The 15,300-nt window shown below is 37.7% G+C and overlaps 1 protein-coding gene across 28 annotated transcripts in view; it reads right to left on the reverse strand.

Annotated features, from left to right (window-relative positions):
• LOC140170248 (uncharacterized) overlaps positions 1-15,300 on the reverse strand; it is a 244,712-nt gene that overhangs the window by 147,991 nt on the left and 81,421 nt on the right. Inside the window, exon 5 of one of the 28 annotated variants that reach the window (XM_072193619.1) lies at positions 6,215-6,656. The exons of 26 other annotated variants lie outside the window; for them this stretch is intronic. In XM_072193619.1, the coding sequence (XP_072049720.1) occupies positions 6,249-6,656 (408 nt within the window). In that variant the 3' untranslated portion in view covers positions 6,215-6,248. Of the gene's footprint in view, positions 1-6,214; positions 6,657-6,923; positions 8,008-15,300 lie in introns of those variants that run through there. One more of the 28 variants, XM_072193609.1, reaches the window with a different exon arrangement.

The raw sequence follows: 15,300 nt of genomic DNA on the forward strand, positions 1-15,300 counted from the left end.
CTAGTCTTTTGCATCTGAAAGAATGTAGTCTAATGTTACTAGGAACATAAGATTTGTTTTGTATTTTTGTGTTTTGATACTAAGTTGATGGTCCCAAAATCCCAATGTTTGACTAATAATGTACAGGTTATGGGTACAAAATGTCAATTTCAACATACCCTTTTTTCTATTTTTGATCATTGTCTTATTTGTCCTGTTATTACATAGTTAACAACGTCCGATTTTGGTGTCTAATTATGTTTTCTTGCATGAGAGAATACAACTCATAACTTAAAAAACTGTACAAGGAACCAATGACCTCCTTATTACAATATGGACGCTTTTGGCAGACATATTGCAAAAGAGGGTCATCGGTTCCTTGTATAGTTTTTTAATTTGCTTAGTTGTATTTCTCATGCAAGAAAACATATATAATTAGACACCAAAATTACCAAAATCAGACGTTGTTAACTATGGTCAGAATTCAAAAAGGTCGTTGACCTATGAACATTTTTCGTCATAGCGCCCTCCTGAAAGGTCTGACACATAACAAACTATACATTTTGGAATCCTCATGACCATACGAGTAATTTGATATATTACTTGACATAATTGGGAGCATTCTGAAAATTTGACCCCCCAGCCTGTACTTTGCATGTGCATCGTTGCCAGGAAGTGCATTTTTGACCCCCTTAAAAATCCATACAGAGGATTAGAAAGTAGTTTTTTCTTATTACTTGACTCCAGAGCAACTTGAAATATCAGGATAAATAATAAAATGGCTATAAAGTGATCAAAATATAAAAAAAATATCATACTAAAATTGGCATCCTGTATGCATGGTATGTTAGGCAAAAATGACTATTTTTGAAAGCGTCAACTTAATACTAAAACACAAAAATACAAAACAAATCTTATGTTCCTAGTAACATTAAACTACATTCTTTCAGATGCAAAAGACTAGAAATTCATATCTGGTGTACACCTAAAGTTATTAGGGGTCAAAATTTGCCGATTTTAAGTGCCATTTGTGGCTGAACCACTTTAGGGGTGGCCTAAAATTCTGTAGGGGTCTAGAAATTTCTCTTCTTTTGAATTGCTCATAGACATTGGCATATGGTTAATCCATTCTGAACATAATTAGGACCTATAAGTGCACTGTGACATCATCATGGGTCCTTCAAAATCAAGATAATTTGATTGAACAGTACGAAGTGCTGATTTTGACCCCTCTGAAATCCCAACGAAATTCAAATCTATCTTTTTGGCATTAGGTATTTCAGACACAGCCAGTGAGTGACCACATTCAAAAAGAGGATCACAACTGATTCAATTAAGAAGAAAGTGCCCTCAAAGAGAGCACTTTGTCATTTGGACCCTTAAATTCCCAATTTTGTTCGAGGTCGCCAAACTTTGATTGCCAGCCATTCAAAACGAAATGGAATTTGAATTTTTTCTTGTGACCTCACCTAGGGATCCATGAAAGGTACCCCTGAGCCAAAGGAGAGCAAAATCCAAGAGAGTGGGTGTACACTCAATCTGTTTTGATATGGACTGACCCATATGCTATATTCCTTTTACTCAAAATTCATCCAATCAATGGGCTCTTACAGTTGAAATCCATACACCCCCATGGAAGACATGACCTTAATCTTCCACACAGGGAATGTGAATTTCAAATGGGTTTACCTGAATGAATGACTCCATTTGAAATCTACACCCCCTGTGTGGGAGATTTGGGGCATGTCTTCAGACTTATATTACCAGTTGAATCCATACACCCTCTATGGAAAACATGACCTTGAAGCTATGTGTGATTTGCTCCACATCGATCCCCTCAATTTTTGTTGAATTTCTAGTTTTTGCATGATTGCAATGCCTAATGGTGTACTAAAATACCATGTGAAAGACTAAGCCTGAAGAGCTTTAATTAGAGTAAAATTTAAGTTTTTATATTAGATCTCTGGTTTATTCAGAGTTGTGGCTAAACACATCGCGTGTACCGCATTTCAAGTCAAATAGTCGCCCCCCCTCAAATAAACGCCCCACCACTTTTTTCAACCAAGATGTTTCAAAAGGCCGATATTTCCATGCTATCTTGTGTAGTAAGCTTACCAAGTTGCACACATGGTCAATAATAGCGTCACTTTTGGCTTAAAATCTGGATTGAAACCCGAAGTGAACCAGAAGTCAGTGTTTCTAGTTCATAGTTCGTCATTTTAGCGTGAGTTTTAAGTTTACCTAATGATTTTAACGTGAATTATCGTTCTAAAATTGACCTTGAATAAACGCCCCCCCGTTTGGAAAATGTATGACGAAATACGGTATGTGTATTATCAAATCATTGACGTATAAACTGTGAGCAGATCGATATTTGTCTTGCGTCTTGACGTATAAACTGTGTGCATATCACTATTCATCTTATATCTTGTTTGTTCATCCTAGCTGTGTGAAGCTACGCCAATGTTCATGATAATACAATCGGCGAGCTAATATACGCATTGTAGGCGCTGAATTGAAATGGCAATTTTCTTTGTTTTGCCTCATTTGTTTGGCTCAAAATTAAAAGGGGACAATGTGATCAGTGAAAACTAACATTTAAATAGGAATTCTTTAGGCAAATCACACATTATGGCTTTAATCTTCTGCACAGGGGGGGGGGGCGGATATTTGAAATGGGAGTCACCTGAATGAGCAATTCCATTTGAAATCTACACTCCCTGCGTGGAAGATTAAGGTAGGTCTTCCAAACAGGGTGTATGGATTTCAACTAGAATAACTCTATAGGGTCTACTTAGTAGTCAAATCGGACTCGTATTACACTGATTATCTACATGAAAAACACACAAAAATCGACATAACAACACGGTCAATTCAAGTTTAAAACTCTTTTATTTGTCAGCGATTTAAATACATTGTAAAAAATAGCTTATCTCTTTCACAACTACTGAACGATAACAAGCAACATGCTTAGTAATATTCAACATATTTACAACAAAACTATACATACATAATTAATACACTTTCGTTTGACCAATAATAAATTTCGGTACGGCAACTACCAGAATATTTATGAATATTCATTTTCAAATGATTTGATGCTCTGGCACAAGGTAAAAAGTGGAAAATTTTGTTTAATTTTTTGCACTTTGCCAGTTTTAACGGTTTCACTTGTTTTTTAAATCCACGATTATAAGCTTCCTTACAACGACCATATACAAAAGTAATATATTTTGTGCCTTGTTATTTTCGTGGTAGCTGCTTGCAAAGTGATAAAAACATAATAGATGCAAAACGTGATAAAATCATGTTCATACGTCATACCACTGTGAAGATTTAAGAAAAATCTTCCACAGAGGGAGCATGTTTTTCAAATGGAATTGTCAGGGTTATTTATGTTGAAACCCACGATCCCCTCTGCATATGATTTATTTTCCACAAATTGTGTATTTCAAATGGAAGTTACCCAAAATTGTATATTCTAATTGAAACCCACACTCCCTCTGTTGAAGAATTTAGCTAAATCTTCAATAGGGGAGTGTTGATTTCACATGGAACAGCACAATTCACTCGGTCGGACATCCGGGAACATTGTCCCATTCGTCCCCTTTGCACAAGCGTGCGCATAGCAACCAGCTCGAGAAAGGGGAACTGCACATGCGCTGCACATGCGCACACTAGTTTTACTAGGCTATTTCCCCTTTTTGACGTCAGCCCGACCAAGAGAATGTAGCACAAAGATGCCCACTTACACAGTAATCATGTGAATTTTGGCATAGCCGACATCATGCTATATACTCCCAACATAAAAATAAAATCGAGTTTAAAGAATTATTTAAAATTGTGACATATGAGATACACCCAGTATTGATTCCATGGCATTAACATAAAACAACGGAAGTGAGTATCTTTAATTTGTTTTCACATCACATTTTTGGGATGTTTGATGTGAAAGCAGCAACATAATCAATTCAGAAACCACAACTACTCTGCCCATACTAAATCCAGGCAACAGCGTTTATGTAAGCTACATGAAAGACCCCATCTAAATGGACTAATCCAGTTGAAATCCATGCATCCCCTGTGGAAGACATAACCGTACTCTTCCGCACAGGGAGTGTGAATTTTAAATGGGGTTACCTGAATGGCTGACTCCATTTGAAATCTACACTCCTTGTGTGGGAGATTAAGATCATGTCTTCCACAGGGGGTGTAAGGATTTAAACTGCAATAGCCTAATGAATCACTGTCACCTGGATTATATACAGTGCGGCAACACAAACAAGTTATTACGTGAATGACATTTTTATTGAATTAGAGAATCAATCATGTTTCATGATTGAATCCCTTTCAACAAAGAAAACAAGCTAAAGATTGTATAATTCACATGATTATTTCATGAGACTGTCAGTTAATCATTGACAGTCAGCCTTACAAAAAGACATCGGTGATTTCTGTTGATATCAGCAATAAAACTGAATAAAACGGCTATCTTTATCCGATACTTCCAAAATACTGAATTCAACTTGTAAGCATGATACACACACACATTCCAGACATGACGAATTTTACGCGCTCACGCGTAACGCTGATGTGCGCTGGCGTTCGCGTATACGCTTACTGCAAAAGTGTGGATTCATCACGGATTAACAACGGTTGTCTCCTGTACAAAAGTATAGGAAGAGTTGTTGAATTGAGTTGTAACCACAGAATTAGAAACACTTATATGTGACACGATCAAGGGAAATGAGTCGGATGTCGCTAATATTGATTTTGAGATATTGACAAAGAAAGTGTTAAAATTCTTTGTTTTATATAGTTTTCAACAATTGATAAATTGACATAACTTCGTAACGAAAAGTCTTATCAACATGGGAATTTCAGTTTCTGAAAGCTCGAAATGTCCTCTTTAGAAATATATGTAAAACTTATTTTCGACCAGGGTCGACATGTGACTCATTCCCCTTGATCATGTCACATATTTCTTTAGCATAATCTATCACTCTTTATCATTTTAGAAAACTATAAAAACTCTACCTATACCAAATCCAGGGAGGCATATGTTTAGATAAGACATGTTAAGGAGTCTCACCTAAACGCATCACTGTCGACTGGATTTACAGTACAGGTGCACAGCGAGTTCCTAATGTGTAAGTGAAGAACATTTTTACTGTATTGTACATTATGGAGTTATAACAAGTAAATTTTGCATCTCATAATTACACTATCTATATACAAGGGGTTCATTATTTGAACTGACGGTATAAAAAAACATCATACCCAAATGGGATATTCCCGTTATAATCCATACACCCCTATGGAAGACATGACCTTAATTATCCATACACTACAGAGATTTAAATGTGTCACCCATTCATGTTACCCCATTTGAAATTCACCTTCCCTGTGTGGAAGATTAAGGTCATTGTCTTCCATATGGGGTGTATGCATTTTATCTGGAATAGTCCAATAACACTGTTTTTAAAAAACATTCTACTTTTACTATTTCATGATCAACACACAAAAACACTCACACAGTAAAGTGCCTAGCTCTGGTCCAACAATGTACAATGTGTCACAAGTTTATAAATTTTATGTATACATGTATGAATGGTCATTTCAAAATGCTCAAAAAATTAAATGATAAAAAAAAAATGTCCAATTAACAAATTATAGGTACAGATATAGGTACAGGTAATCCACATGAAGGAACTCTCGTTATGCAGGTGCAACCAAAAGCATGAGCCACCAAATGAATACAATGTCACAGTTTGAACTCCAAAAACATCTTGTCCTTACTTATATTTCAGAGTTGTCAAAAAATTGCAGTCCAAGTCACAGATCAAATCATCAAAAAGTAGCCCACTTTTTCTCTTAACCATTGGTTTGGGACAGGAAAAATCGCCCAATGGGGGTACAAAATCTTGGGTTTGGGACAAAAACATCGCCCAATTGGGCTACCAAATTGTGGGTTTTGGACACAAAACTTGCCCAATTGGGCTACCAAATTGCAGGTTTGGGACAAAAACCTCACCTAATTGGGCTACCAAATTGTGAGCTTTGGACAGAAAACTTGTCCAATTGGGCTACCAAATTGTGGGTTTTGGACAGAAAACTTGCCCAATTGGGCTACCAAATTGCGGGTTTGGGACAAAAAACTTGCCCAATTCGGCTACCAAATTGCGGGTTTGGGACAGAAATCTTGTCCAATTGGGTTACCAAATTACAGATCTTACATGGCACTTGTAGCCATCTCGTCCATTCCCAACCTACAAGAACTGTTTCTGTGACACAAGTTTCATAGAAACCAACTGAGACCTTACATGCCAATTAATCACTTTAGACGCAGGCCGATTATATCTCTTCGCGTACACATCCGGCAAGCACAGATCTGGGTACGTTTGCAGAGCACCAGCAGCTTCCGTTGGGTTCTTCTTTACAAACACGTGCTGCGAAGACAGACCCACAACGATCCCGAAGCCAGCATTTGCAAGTTCGTAAGCAGCTGCTCGAAACTGGCTGCTGGTTGCCGTCTTCAAACCCTTCCAGTTAGCTCGGATAGCCCGACATATTGAAACTGGGCCTGCGGTTTGCAGAATTGCCATTTTAATGCTTTGACTTGACAACGGGGTCGCTGGACTCAGGATTCCAGATCGGGAGATCTTGATGGGCTCATCCTGTATTGGGAAATAAATGAAATCACCAAAAAATTAAGACGACTGAATGGTTCCACATGAGTTGAGTTGTCAATGGTTTGGTCATACTATTAAGATGACTGAATTATTCCACGACTTGAGTTGTCTCAATGGTTTAATAACACCAACAAAAACACACCATCAAAAAGAGCACAAGTCACAAAAACAAAATCAGCAAATGTCATTAACAAAATTGGGCCTCATACAGACTGAGAATTAAACCAACATAAAATACTTGCCAACTATACACCATTTTGAAGAAGAAAAAAACTCACCAAAATTGACATCTTAATTGACAAGTTACTCTATGAGTATGAATACAATGCTTTTAGCTTCAAGAGTCCACAAACAATACAACAGTCCATATAATATCCATGCATCAAATCATACATAAATTTTAGTATATCCTCCAAATGCATTTCGTTCGAGATCCATATTCAATATGTTATCATAACATGAAATCACAACAGGGTAGTCTGAAAGTGGAATGTTCAAAAAAGAGAATAGCTTAGGTCCATTTTTCTGCATCTATCATACAGAAGCCTGAGAAGACTACAAGCAAGTTTGACAATTTAATTTGATTTACTAATGCTTTGGTCAAAACTAATAAAACTATTTATGCTTAATGCTCTCTGTGCTAGCCATAGGCTTCAACATAAGTTCCAAGGCCTTTTTAATGTTACGCCAATCAAACAATTTTTAGGCCTAAATATGACTCTCAGCTTTATATTGATACCTCAGTTGGTAAAAGTGCTCTCCAGAGACCCAGGAGGCACTGGGTTTAAATCACGGCCAAGAATGGTATCTGTTTGGCTGTCCGTTCCTGGCTTAAATCTTTCGAAAGAATAATATTTGATGCACAATTAATATTGTATTTTGATAAATATTTGTTATCATTTTACATTTTCCACCAATCATATCACATCAACTGTTTTTCAGACACAAGCCCAGTAGCTGCCAACTGCGCGCGCGTTTTCAAGTTTAGTTTTTTCGTAGCCGGTCTGTGAAATCTTGCACTGTACAGATCCAGTCGGCACAGATCAGGATTGGTTGCAAGAGGCTGCTGAACTTCTTCGGGAGGCTTCTTGACGAAAATCATACGCCCTCGACTCCCGCTGAGGGAGATCATATTTCCAAAGCCACGATTCTCCAGCTCTTTACCGGCTGCTTCAAACTGGTCCGACGTAGCCACTCGTAGGAAATGCCAGTTTCCGCGTATAGTTTGACAGGTGGACACTGGACCCAATGTCTGCAAGATGGCTGCCATGATGGATCGTCGCGAGACAACGTTATTTTGATCCAAGATTCCAGAATTGGAATACCTAATTTCATTCTGTAATGCAAGCAGAATCAAGTTGTTATTAAGAGTGAAAACCACAGTACCCAAAGCTATGTGAAAATAGAAGTAACTATACGGACAGCTATTTGCCAACAATAAGGAAAACAGAAAGCGAAATTATGATAAATAACAACAAAAACACCATTTGGTACTCTGGCTCCATCCACATCCAACCTCACTGTAAATTCATATGCCTAATACAACATGTAGGATAATGAAACACTAAACACCTGTGGCAATCCAATTCACATTTTGTACTGTAACATTTCTCTGTGTTTCAAAATCCTAGATATGTTAACGGCTTGGGAAAATACTAAATGCTTTGCAACACAAATCACAATTCTGCATCTGTAACCTGTAAATATTAAAATACGAAAACAGCTTGGCCAACATATTAAACTAAAAAACCTTTGCAACATCATTCTTATTCTGGAACTGTAACATATTCGAGTCTAAAAATTCAAGATGACGAAACAGCTTAGGTGAAACAATAATAACCTATGCAACAAAATTTTCATTTTGTTAAAGGAAATCTGTACCATAAACTAATCAATGGCTAATATAGTTATATACCCCTAGATTAAACATACCAGACGCTAAGAAAAAGCACTTTTAATCCTTCGTTTCTGCGATTCAAGGGAGCCGCCATGATAGCGGCTTGTGAATCCTTTCTGCCACAAACGGTAGTGTAACCTTTCACACAGACCCACGGCGAAGCGTGTGTTGCTGTATGGCATTCGCGACCCTACAGCGAATTTTGGTTTTAGTGCTGTTTTACTTTTCATTCTCAAAAGACATTGTTGATCATAAATATTACTTAAAATACATTTTTTTATGTTCTTCTGTAGTTTTATGGGTAAAAATTGTTGCGTTTTCTTTTGAACGAATGTTGAATCTGAACTTTGGTAGTATTCGCTTCGTGTCACCAAAGTTCACGAGGGACGAGGCTGGTGGCACAGATTTCGCTGGTTTCAAAATCGGGGTACTGTTACAGCGTAATAAAATACATCGGGTATCAATATGGCGCCACCATGGATTACAAACTGATCGCTGATTGTCGTAAGGAATTAAGAATTTCTCCTTTATTTGGACGTATATAAGCTTGGGACTTTTACTGTTTGTCGTTTTTATTATTACTGCAACTATATAGCCATTGATTAGTTTATGGTACAGATTTCCTTTAAGTCTGTAACACACCAATGTCTCATATCCTAGATTCGATTTGGACAAAATACTAACAGCTTTGCAACACGAATCACAATTTAACATCCGTAACCTGTCAATGTTCAAATCCTAAATATGAAAACAACTCAAAATCTTTAATAAGGAAATTGTTTGGGCAAAATACAAATTAAGGGGGTACTACACCCCTGTGGTAAATTTGTGACTATTTTTGCATTTTTTTTCTCAAAAACTAATACTACACTGGTAACAAAAGTTACGTATATTATTGGGGCAAGGAATCCAATTACTACACTGAAATTTCAGTGAATCAAGACAAGCGGTTCAGTAAATATGATAGGAAATGAGGTACATCCTAGCGGTACCTCATTTTCTATCACAAGTGTCGAACCGCTTATCTTGGGTCACTGAAATTCCAGTGTAGTAATCGGATTCCTTGCCCCTATAATATACATAACTTTTGTTACCAGGGTGTTATTAGTTTTTGAGAAAAATGCAAAAATAGTCACAAATTTATTGAGGGGTGTAGTACCCCCTTAAGCTTTGCATCGAAAGTCACCTTCTGTAAACTTAAATGTATACCAAAATCTCAAGTGAGCAAACCGCTTGGAAAAATACTAAAAGCTATGCAACACAAATCATATTTTAAGTTATAATAATAATGTATGTCAAAAATCCATTAAGGAAACAGATTCATTGTGGAGGCATGTCAAAGAAGCAATGGGCTATTCCAGTTGAAATGCATACACCCCAATGAAAGATATGATGTTAATCTTCCACGCAGGGAGTGCAAATTTCAAATGAGTTTACCTGAATGGGTGACTCCATTTGAAATCTACACCCCCATGTGGGCTATTTTTAAAGGTCATGTCTTCCACAGCAGGCATATGGATTTTAATTGGAATAGCCCAATTCACATCACCATAGAAAAGAAGTACCAGCAACATCAAACTTTTCAGAGCATAGCACCATCTGAGAGAGTCACATGACTAGTGTCACAGCCCGACAAACTCAGACCAGTAATATGCAAAATTCACATCAGCCCATCAGTGGAATGATATGAACAACTGCTTACTTTCCAAAAGCTCTCAAAATCAGACTGAGAGCACAAGTGCAAGTAAAGCATCAGATAATGTGCCGTACTATAAAATATAAAGGCCTATAAAAATATAGGCCCTAATGCGGTGTTGGACTAAGTCCTTGAACATGGCAATGATTCAAAGTCAGCAAAACATCTATATCCAGCGATGCTGAAGTCTTCAGCACTGCTCTGACCCCAACTTTAAAGTAGAAATATTTGAAGTCTCATTTTTGACAAGTAAACATCAGCACAAATGTGCTTTCTGCTAATGTTTTCTACATTGTAGCTATCAAAGTATTCATTAGGTCTAAACAATATCACACATGAAATAAGACCCTTTGTGACAAAATTTACTTCCAGTTCCTTAGTAATAAACACAATAAATTCCTCAATACCACATCCATGCTGCATCAATTATATCACATGAATTGTTTCTTAGACACAAGTCCTTTATTCACTAGATACGACCTAATACTCCAAATAATGACTTTTGACGGTCGACAATGAAACCTAGTGTTATAGACTTCAGGAGTACACAGATCCAAATTAGACTCCAATGCCTCCTTCACCTTTGAAGGATCCTTTTTCAAGAAAACCTTTGACGGTTGTCCACTGGAGTACCCAGTCGTCATATAAGTCCCGAACCCCATTTGATCCAGTTCCACGGCAGCCTCCAAGAAATTCTGAGCCGTCACACTCAAGTGCTTCCAGTTGCTGGCAATAGCTTGACGAGTCGACACAGGCCCAGCTGTCTGCAAAATGGCTGCCATGAAGCTTCGTTTTGAAGGAGGACACTTTGGACTCAGGAGACCAAACTTTGGTGGATTCTGAAGTGAAATAAAAGAAACCAAGGTGGTGTCAAGATTGCTGTTCTGTATACCAAGTTGTGAAATTAAACACAAAATTCAGCATCTACCAATGAGCAAATTCAGAGTATAATATGTTAGATGCTGCGATACAAAAACATTCATGGCTATCAATGTTAAACAGGGGGTTCAAATTCGCAATAAATTGCAGGAACCTGTTTAGGTTCTCCCAAAGGGCTTTTATGAGAACCTTTGGTTCACGTGAATGTTGAAGTGCAGGGCGATATATTCAAAATTTGTATTCATTTATTGCTATGGTAGTTAATCCTGTTACATCATCACTTCCACACCAAATACAACCAAAGGAGACGTTTTCATTACTATGCTAGCGAGGTCATATAACTATTATTATGGGATGGTCGAGGAGTAATATAAACATTGGAAGTACATACATGCATGGGCCATGGATCCCTGTTTGTGATTGTACAATAAATTGTCGGCTAAAATGAAGAAAACTTTTTCCCAACATTTCAGAATTATATAACGCAACATGCGATCCGAGACTTGGAAGCTTAAAAGAACCAATTTTGGTTCTCCTAGTTGTAATCCAGCGAGAACCTTCAGGAGAACCGGTTCTCAGGTTCTCCTCGAATTTGAATGTAACAAATACCCCCAATATGGCCTACTAATCAACCTGCAGCAAAGGAAAGTGATCAACAAAGCAGTTCCTATGCTACACACAATCATTGCCTCACACACAATTTAAGCTGCTTCACCATTTATAACATCCCCTCTAGCCACATCTTTAGAAACCAGTCCAGATATCGATCATACAGAAAAGACACCATTGTTCACCGGTGACGTGAAAAACCTAACAAATATATTCACTGGAGAAGGCATAGTGGTTTATGAGAAATAATGGTGATCAATATCCCCCTGCCCCACCAATGACCAATCAATCAATTTTTAAACCTACTCAAAGACAATTACGTTCCACTGTCATATACAATCTGGACATCACATGAAAAACTTCTTAGACACAAGTCCTTGGGAGACAAGATACGACCTAACATGCCAAGTTATATATTTTGACGGTGGACAATTAAACCTAGTATTATACACTTCAGGAGTACATAAATCTAAATTAGATTCCAATGCCTGTTGCACATCAGACGGATCCTTTTTTACAAAAACCTTTGAAGGTAGTCCGCGGGAGCCGGTTGTATTAGCTGCGATATAAGTCCCAAAGCCCATTTGTTCAAGTTCACTGGCGGCCTCTTGGAAATCCTGGGCCGTTATATTCAGGCGTTTCATATTGCAGCGAATAGCCTGGTGGATCGAAACTGGTCCTGCTGTCTGTAAAATAGCCGACATGAAGCTTCGTTTGGACGGCGGACACTTGGCGCTCAGGAGACCATATTTGGGTGAATTCTGGATTGAAATAAAAGAAATCAAGTTGGAGTCAAAATTATAGTCGGAATTGTGAAATGGTCATTTTATTTTAAACCAAATCGCACAAAAATATTATTCAAGTATCATCACATCTACCCAGGTAGGAAACAGGGAGTACCTTACATACTGTGATACCAAAGCTTCATAGAAATCAATGCATTCATTGGAATCTTAGAAATACCCCAACAATGGCTGCCTACTGATGGGGTCAGAACATAGGGGTCACCTATAGAGGGCAGTGATAAACAAATCAATTCCTATATTCTAGCAAAAGTAAAGAAACATCTACACTGGATTTCAATGCAACTCTGACAACACTGAAAAAGTCAATCTCTACATCACATGATTTGCTTCTTAGATACAAATCCTTTGGAGATAAAATACGACCTGATATTCCAGCTTAATGAATGAAACCTAACAATATAATATTCTAGATCTACATTGGAGTTCAATGCAACTCTGACAGTAATTAAAAGAACACAGAAATAGTCAGTCTCTACATCACATGATTTGCTTCTTAGACACAAGTCCTTTGGAGATAAAATACAACCTGATATTCCAGCTTAATTTTTTTGTGGGTTGACAATGCAACCTAACAATATAAATTTCTAGATCTACATTGGATTTCAATGCAACTCTGACAGCAATTAAAAGAACACCTAAAAAGTCAGTCTCTACATCACATGATTTGCTTCTTAGACACAAGTCCTTTGGAGATAAAATACAACCTGATATTCCAGCTTAATTTTTTGTGGGTTGACAATGCAACCTAACAATATAAATTTCTAGATCTACATTGGATTTCAATGCAACTCTGACAGCAATTAAAAGAACACCTAAAAAGTCAGTCTCTACATCACATGATTTGCTTCTTAGACACAAGTCCTTTGGAGATAAAATACGACCTGATATTCCAGCTTAATGTTTTGGTAGGTTGACAATTAAACCTAGCAATATAATTTTCTAGAGAACACAAATCCAAATTGGACTCCAATGCAAGGTGCACCTCGGATGGATCCCTTTTCAAGAATGCTGATGTTTTTCTTGTAGACCTCATGCAAGTGCTGATATAAGTCCCAAAGCCCATTTGTTCAAGTTCAGTAGCAGCATCTTGGAAATCTTGAGCTGTAATTTTCAGTTGTTTCCAGTTGCTGTTAATCGCTATGTGAGTTGACACTGGTCCTGCTGTTTGCAAAATGGCCGCCATGAAACTACGCTCCGATGGAGGACACTTGGGACTCAGGAGACCAAACTTTCCTGGCTTCTGGAGAAAAATAAAATCAAGTTGGACTGGCATTAATGGTGAAATTGTTCTTTTAGACAAAGTTCTCAAATCACAAAAAATCTCTTTCCAACATCTCAACATAGGAAGTGATTATATCAATCAAAATGCAGGTGAGTCCAACCCAAGGCGAGCTTTTAATAGCCACTATGAAACACCATGAAAAGTATACTATATATATTGGATATGGGGACCAAGAAGTGTACCTACAAAACCTTCCAGTGAAGACATAATTTAACAATAAGTGGAATCTTAAAGCATGTGGTTAACCCCAACACCCATAGAGACCACAAAAAACCACGATGAAAACCACTGCGCATGCGTTAATCCCAGAGTCTGCAATGACGCAATCACCCTAAGTGTTAAATGCTCACAGAATTGCTGCCCGATGCAGCGTTACCCGAGTAGCTACCGGTCTGTGATTGTGTGCTTGGCATGCAGGGGGTCTGAGGTTCGAATCCCTGGGGTGCCAAGTGACTTCTTTGTTCATCTTCTCTCCTTTTTCGTATCTTCTTTAACTTCCGATATCAAAAAGCAGGGTTGGGTGTTAGGGTTATATAAGATGTATTTTTCCAGATTAAAGCCTATGTTAATAATAAACTTGCACATGAAGCCCTTTGCTTGTGTTTTGAATGAAACCTTTCATTAATTATCAACGTAACCTGTACATGTATCTATTACAAACATAACCAAATAGCGACTCCACTCTTGACAAAGCCATTACAGGAAACTGTCAATCACATGAATTGCTCCTTTAACACAAGTCCTTTGGAGATGAGATACGAAATCATATTCCAATTGAGTTTTTTTGTGGGTCGAAAATGAAACCTTGTATAATAAACTTCATGTGTACACAAATCCAAATTGGACTCCAATGCTTGTTGCACTTCTGACGGATCCTTTTTCAGGAACATTTTTGAGGCTGGTCCGCGAGAACCTGGCATTTTATCTGTGATGCAAGTCCCAAAGCCAATTTGTTCAAGATCAGTAGCAGCTTCTTGGAAATCTTGAGCCGTTATTTTCAAGTGTGTCCAATTGCCATTAATAGCTCGGCGAGATGACACTGGTCCTGCTGTCTGCAAAATAGCTGCCATGAAGCTTCGCTTGGAAGGAGGACACTTGGGACTTAGGAGACTTAACTTTTCCGGCTTCTGTAGGAAAATAAAATTGAGTTGGACTGGCATTATTCTCAATGAAGAAATTGTTGTCTTAGACCAAGGTCTTCAATCACAAAAAAAGAATCAATTTCCACATCCCAACATTTAATCAGGAAGTGATGATATCAAACAAAATGGAGGTTAGTCCTTTTCAAACAAGCAGAACTTTCAATAACCACTGTGAAACACACTGAAAAAAATACTATTATTGGATTGCAACTATGTACCTCCAAAGCCCTTCAGTGAAGACACCTAACCTTCTAACAGTTTTGTTAGAGTTAAGAATAAACTTAATTGGTCGGGCCATCCAAATTTGACTCCAATACA

This window comes from Amphiura filiformis, chromosome 14 (assembly GCF_039555335.1).
Source record: "Amphiura filiformis chromosome 14, Afil_fr2py, whole genome shotgun sequence".
Lineage (NCBI taxonomy): Eukaryota > Metazoa > Echinodermata > Ophiuroidea > Amphilepidida > Amphiuridae > Amphiura > Amphiura filiformis.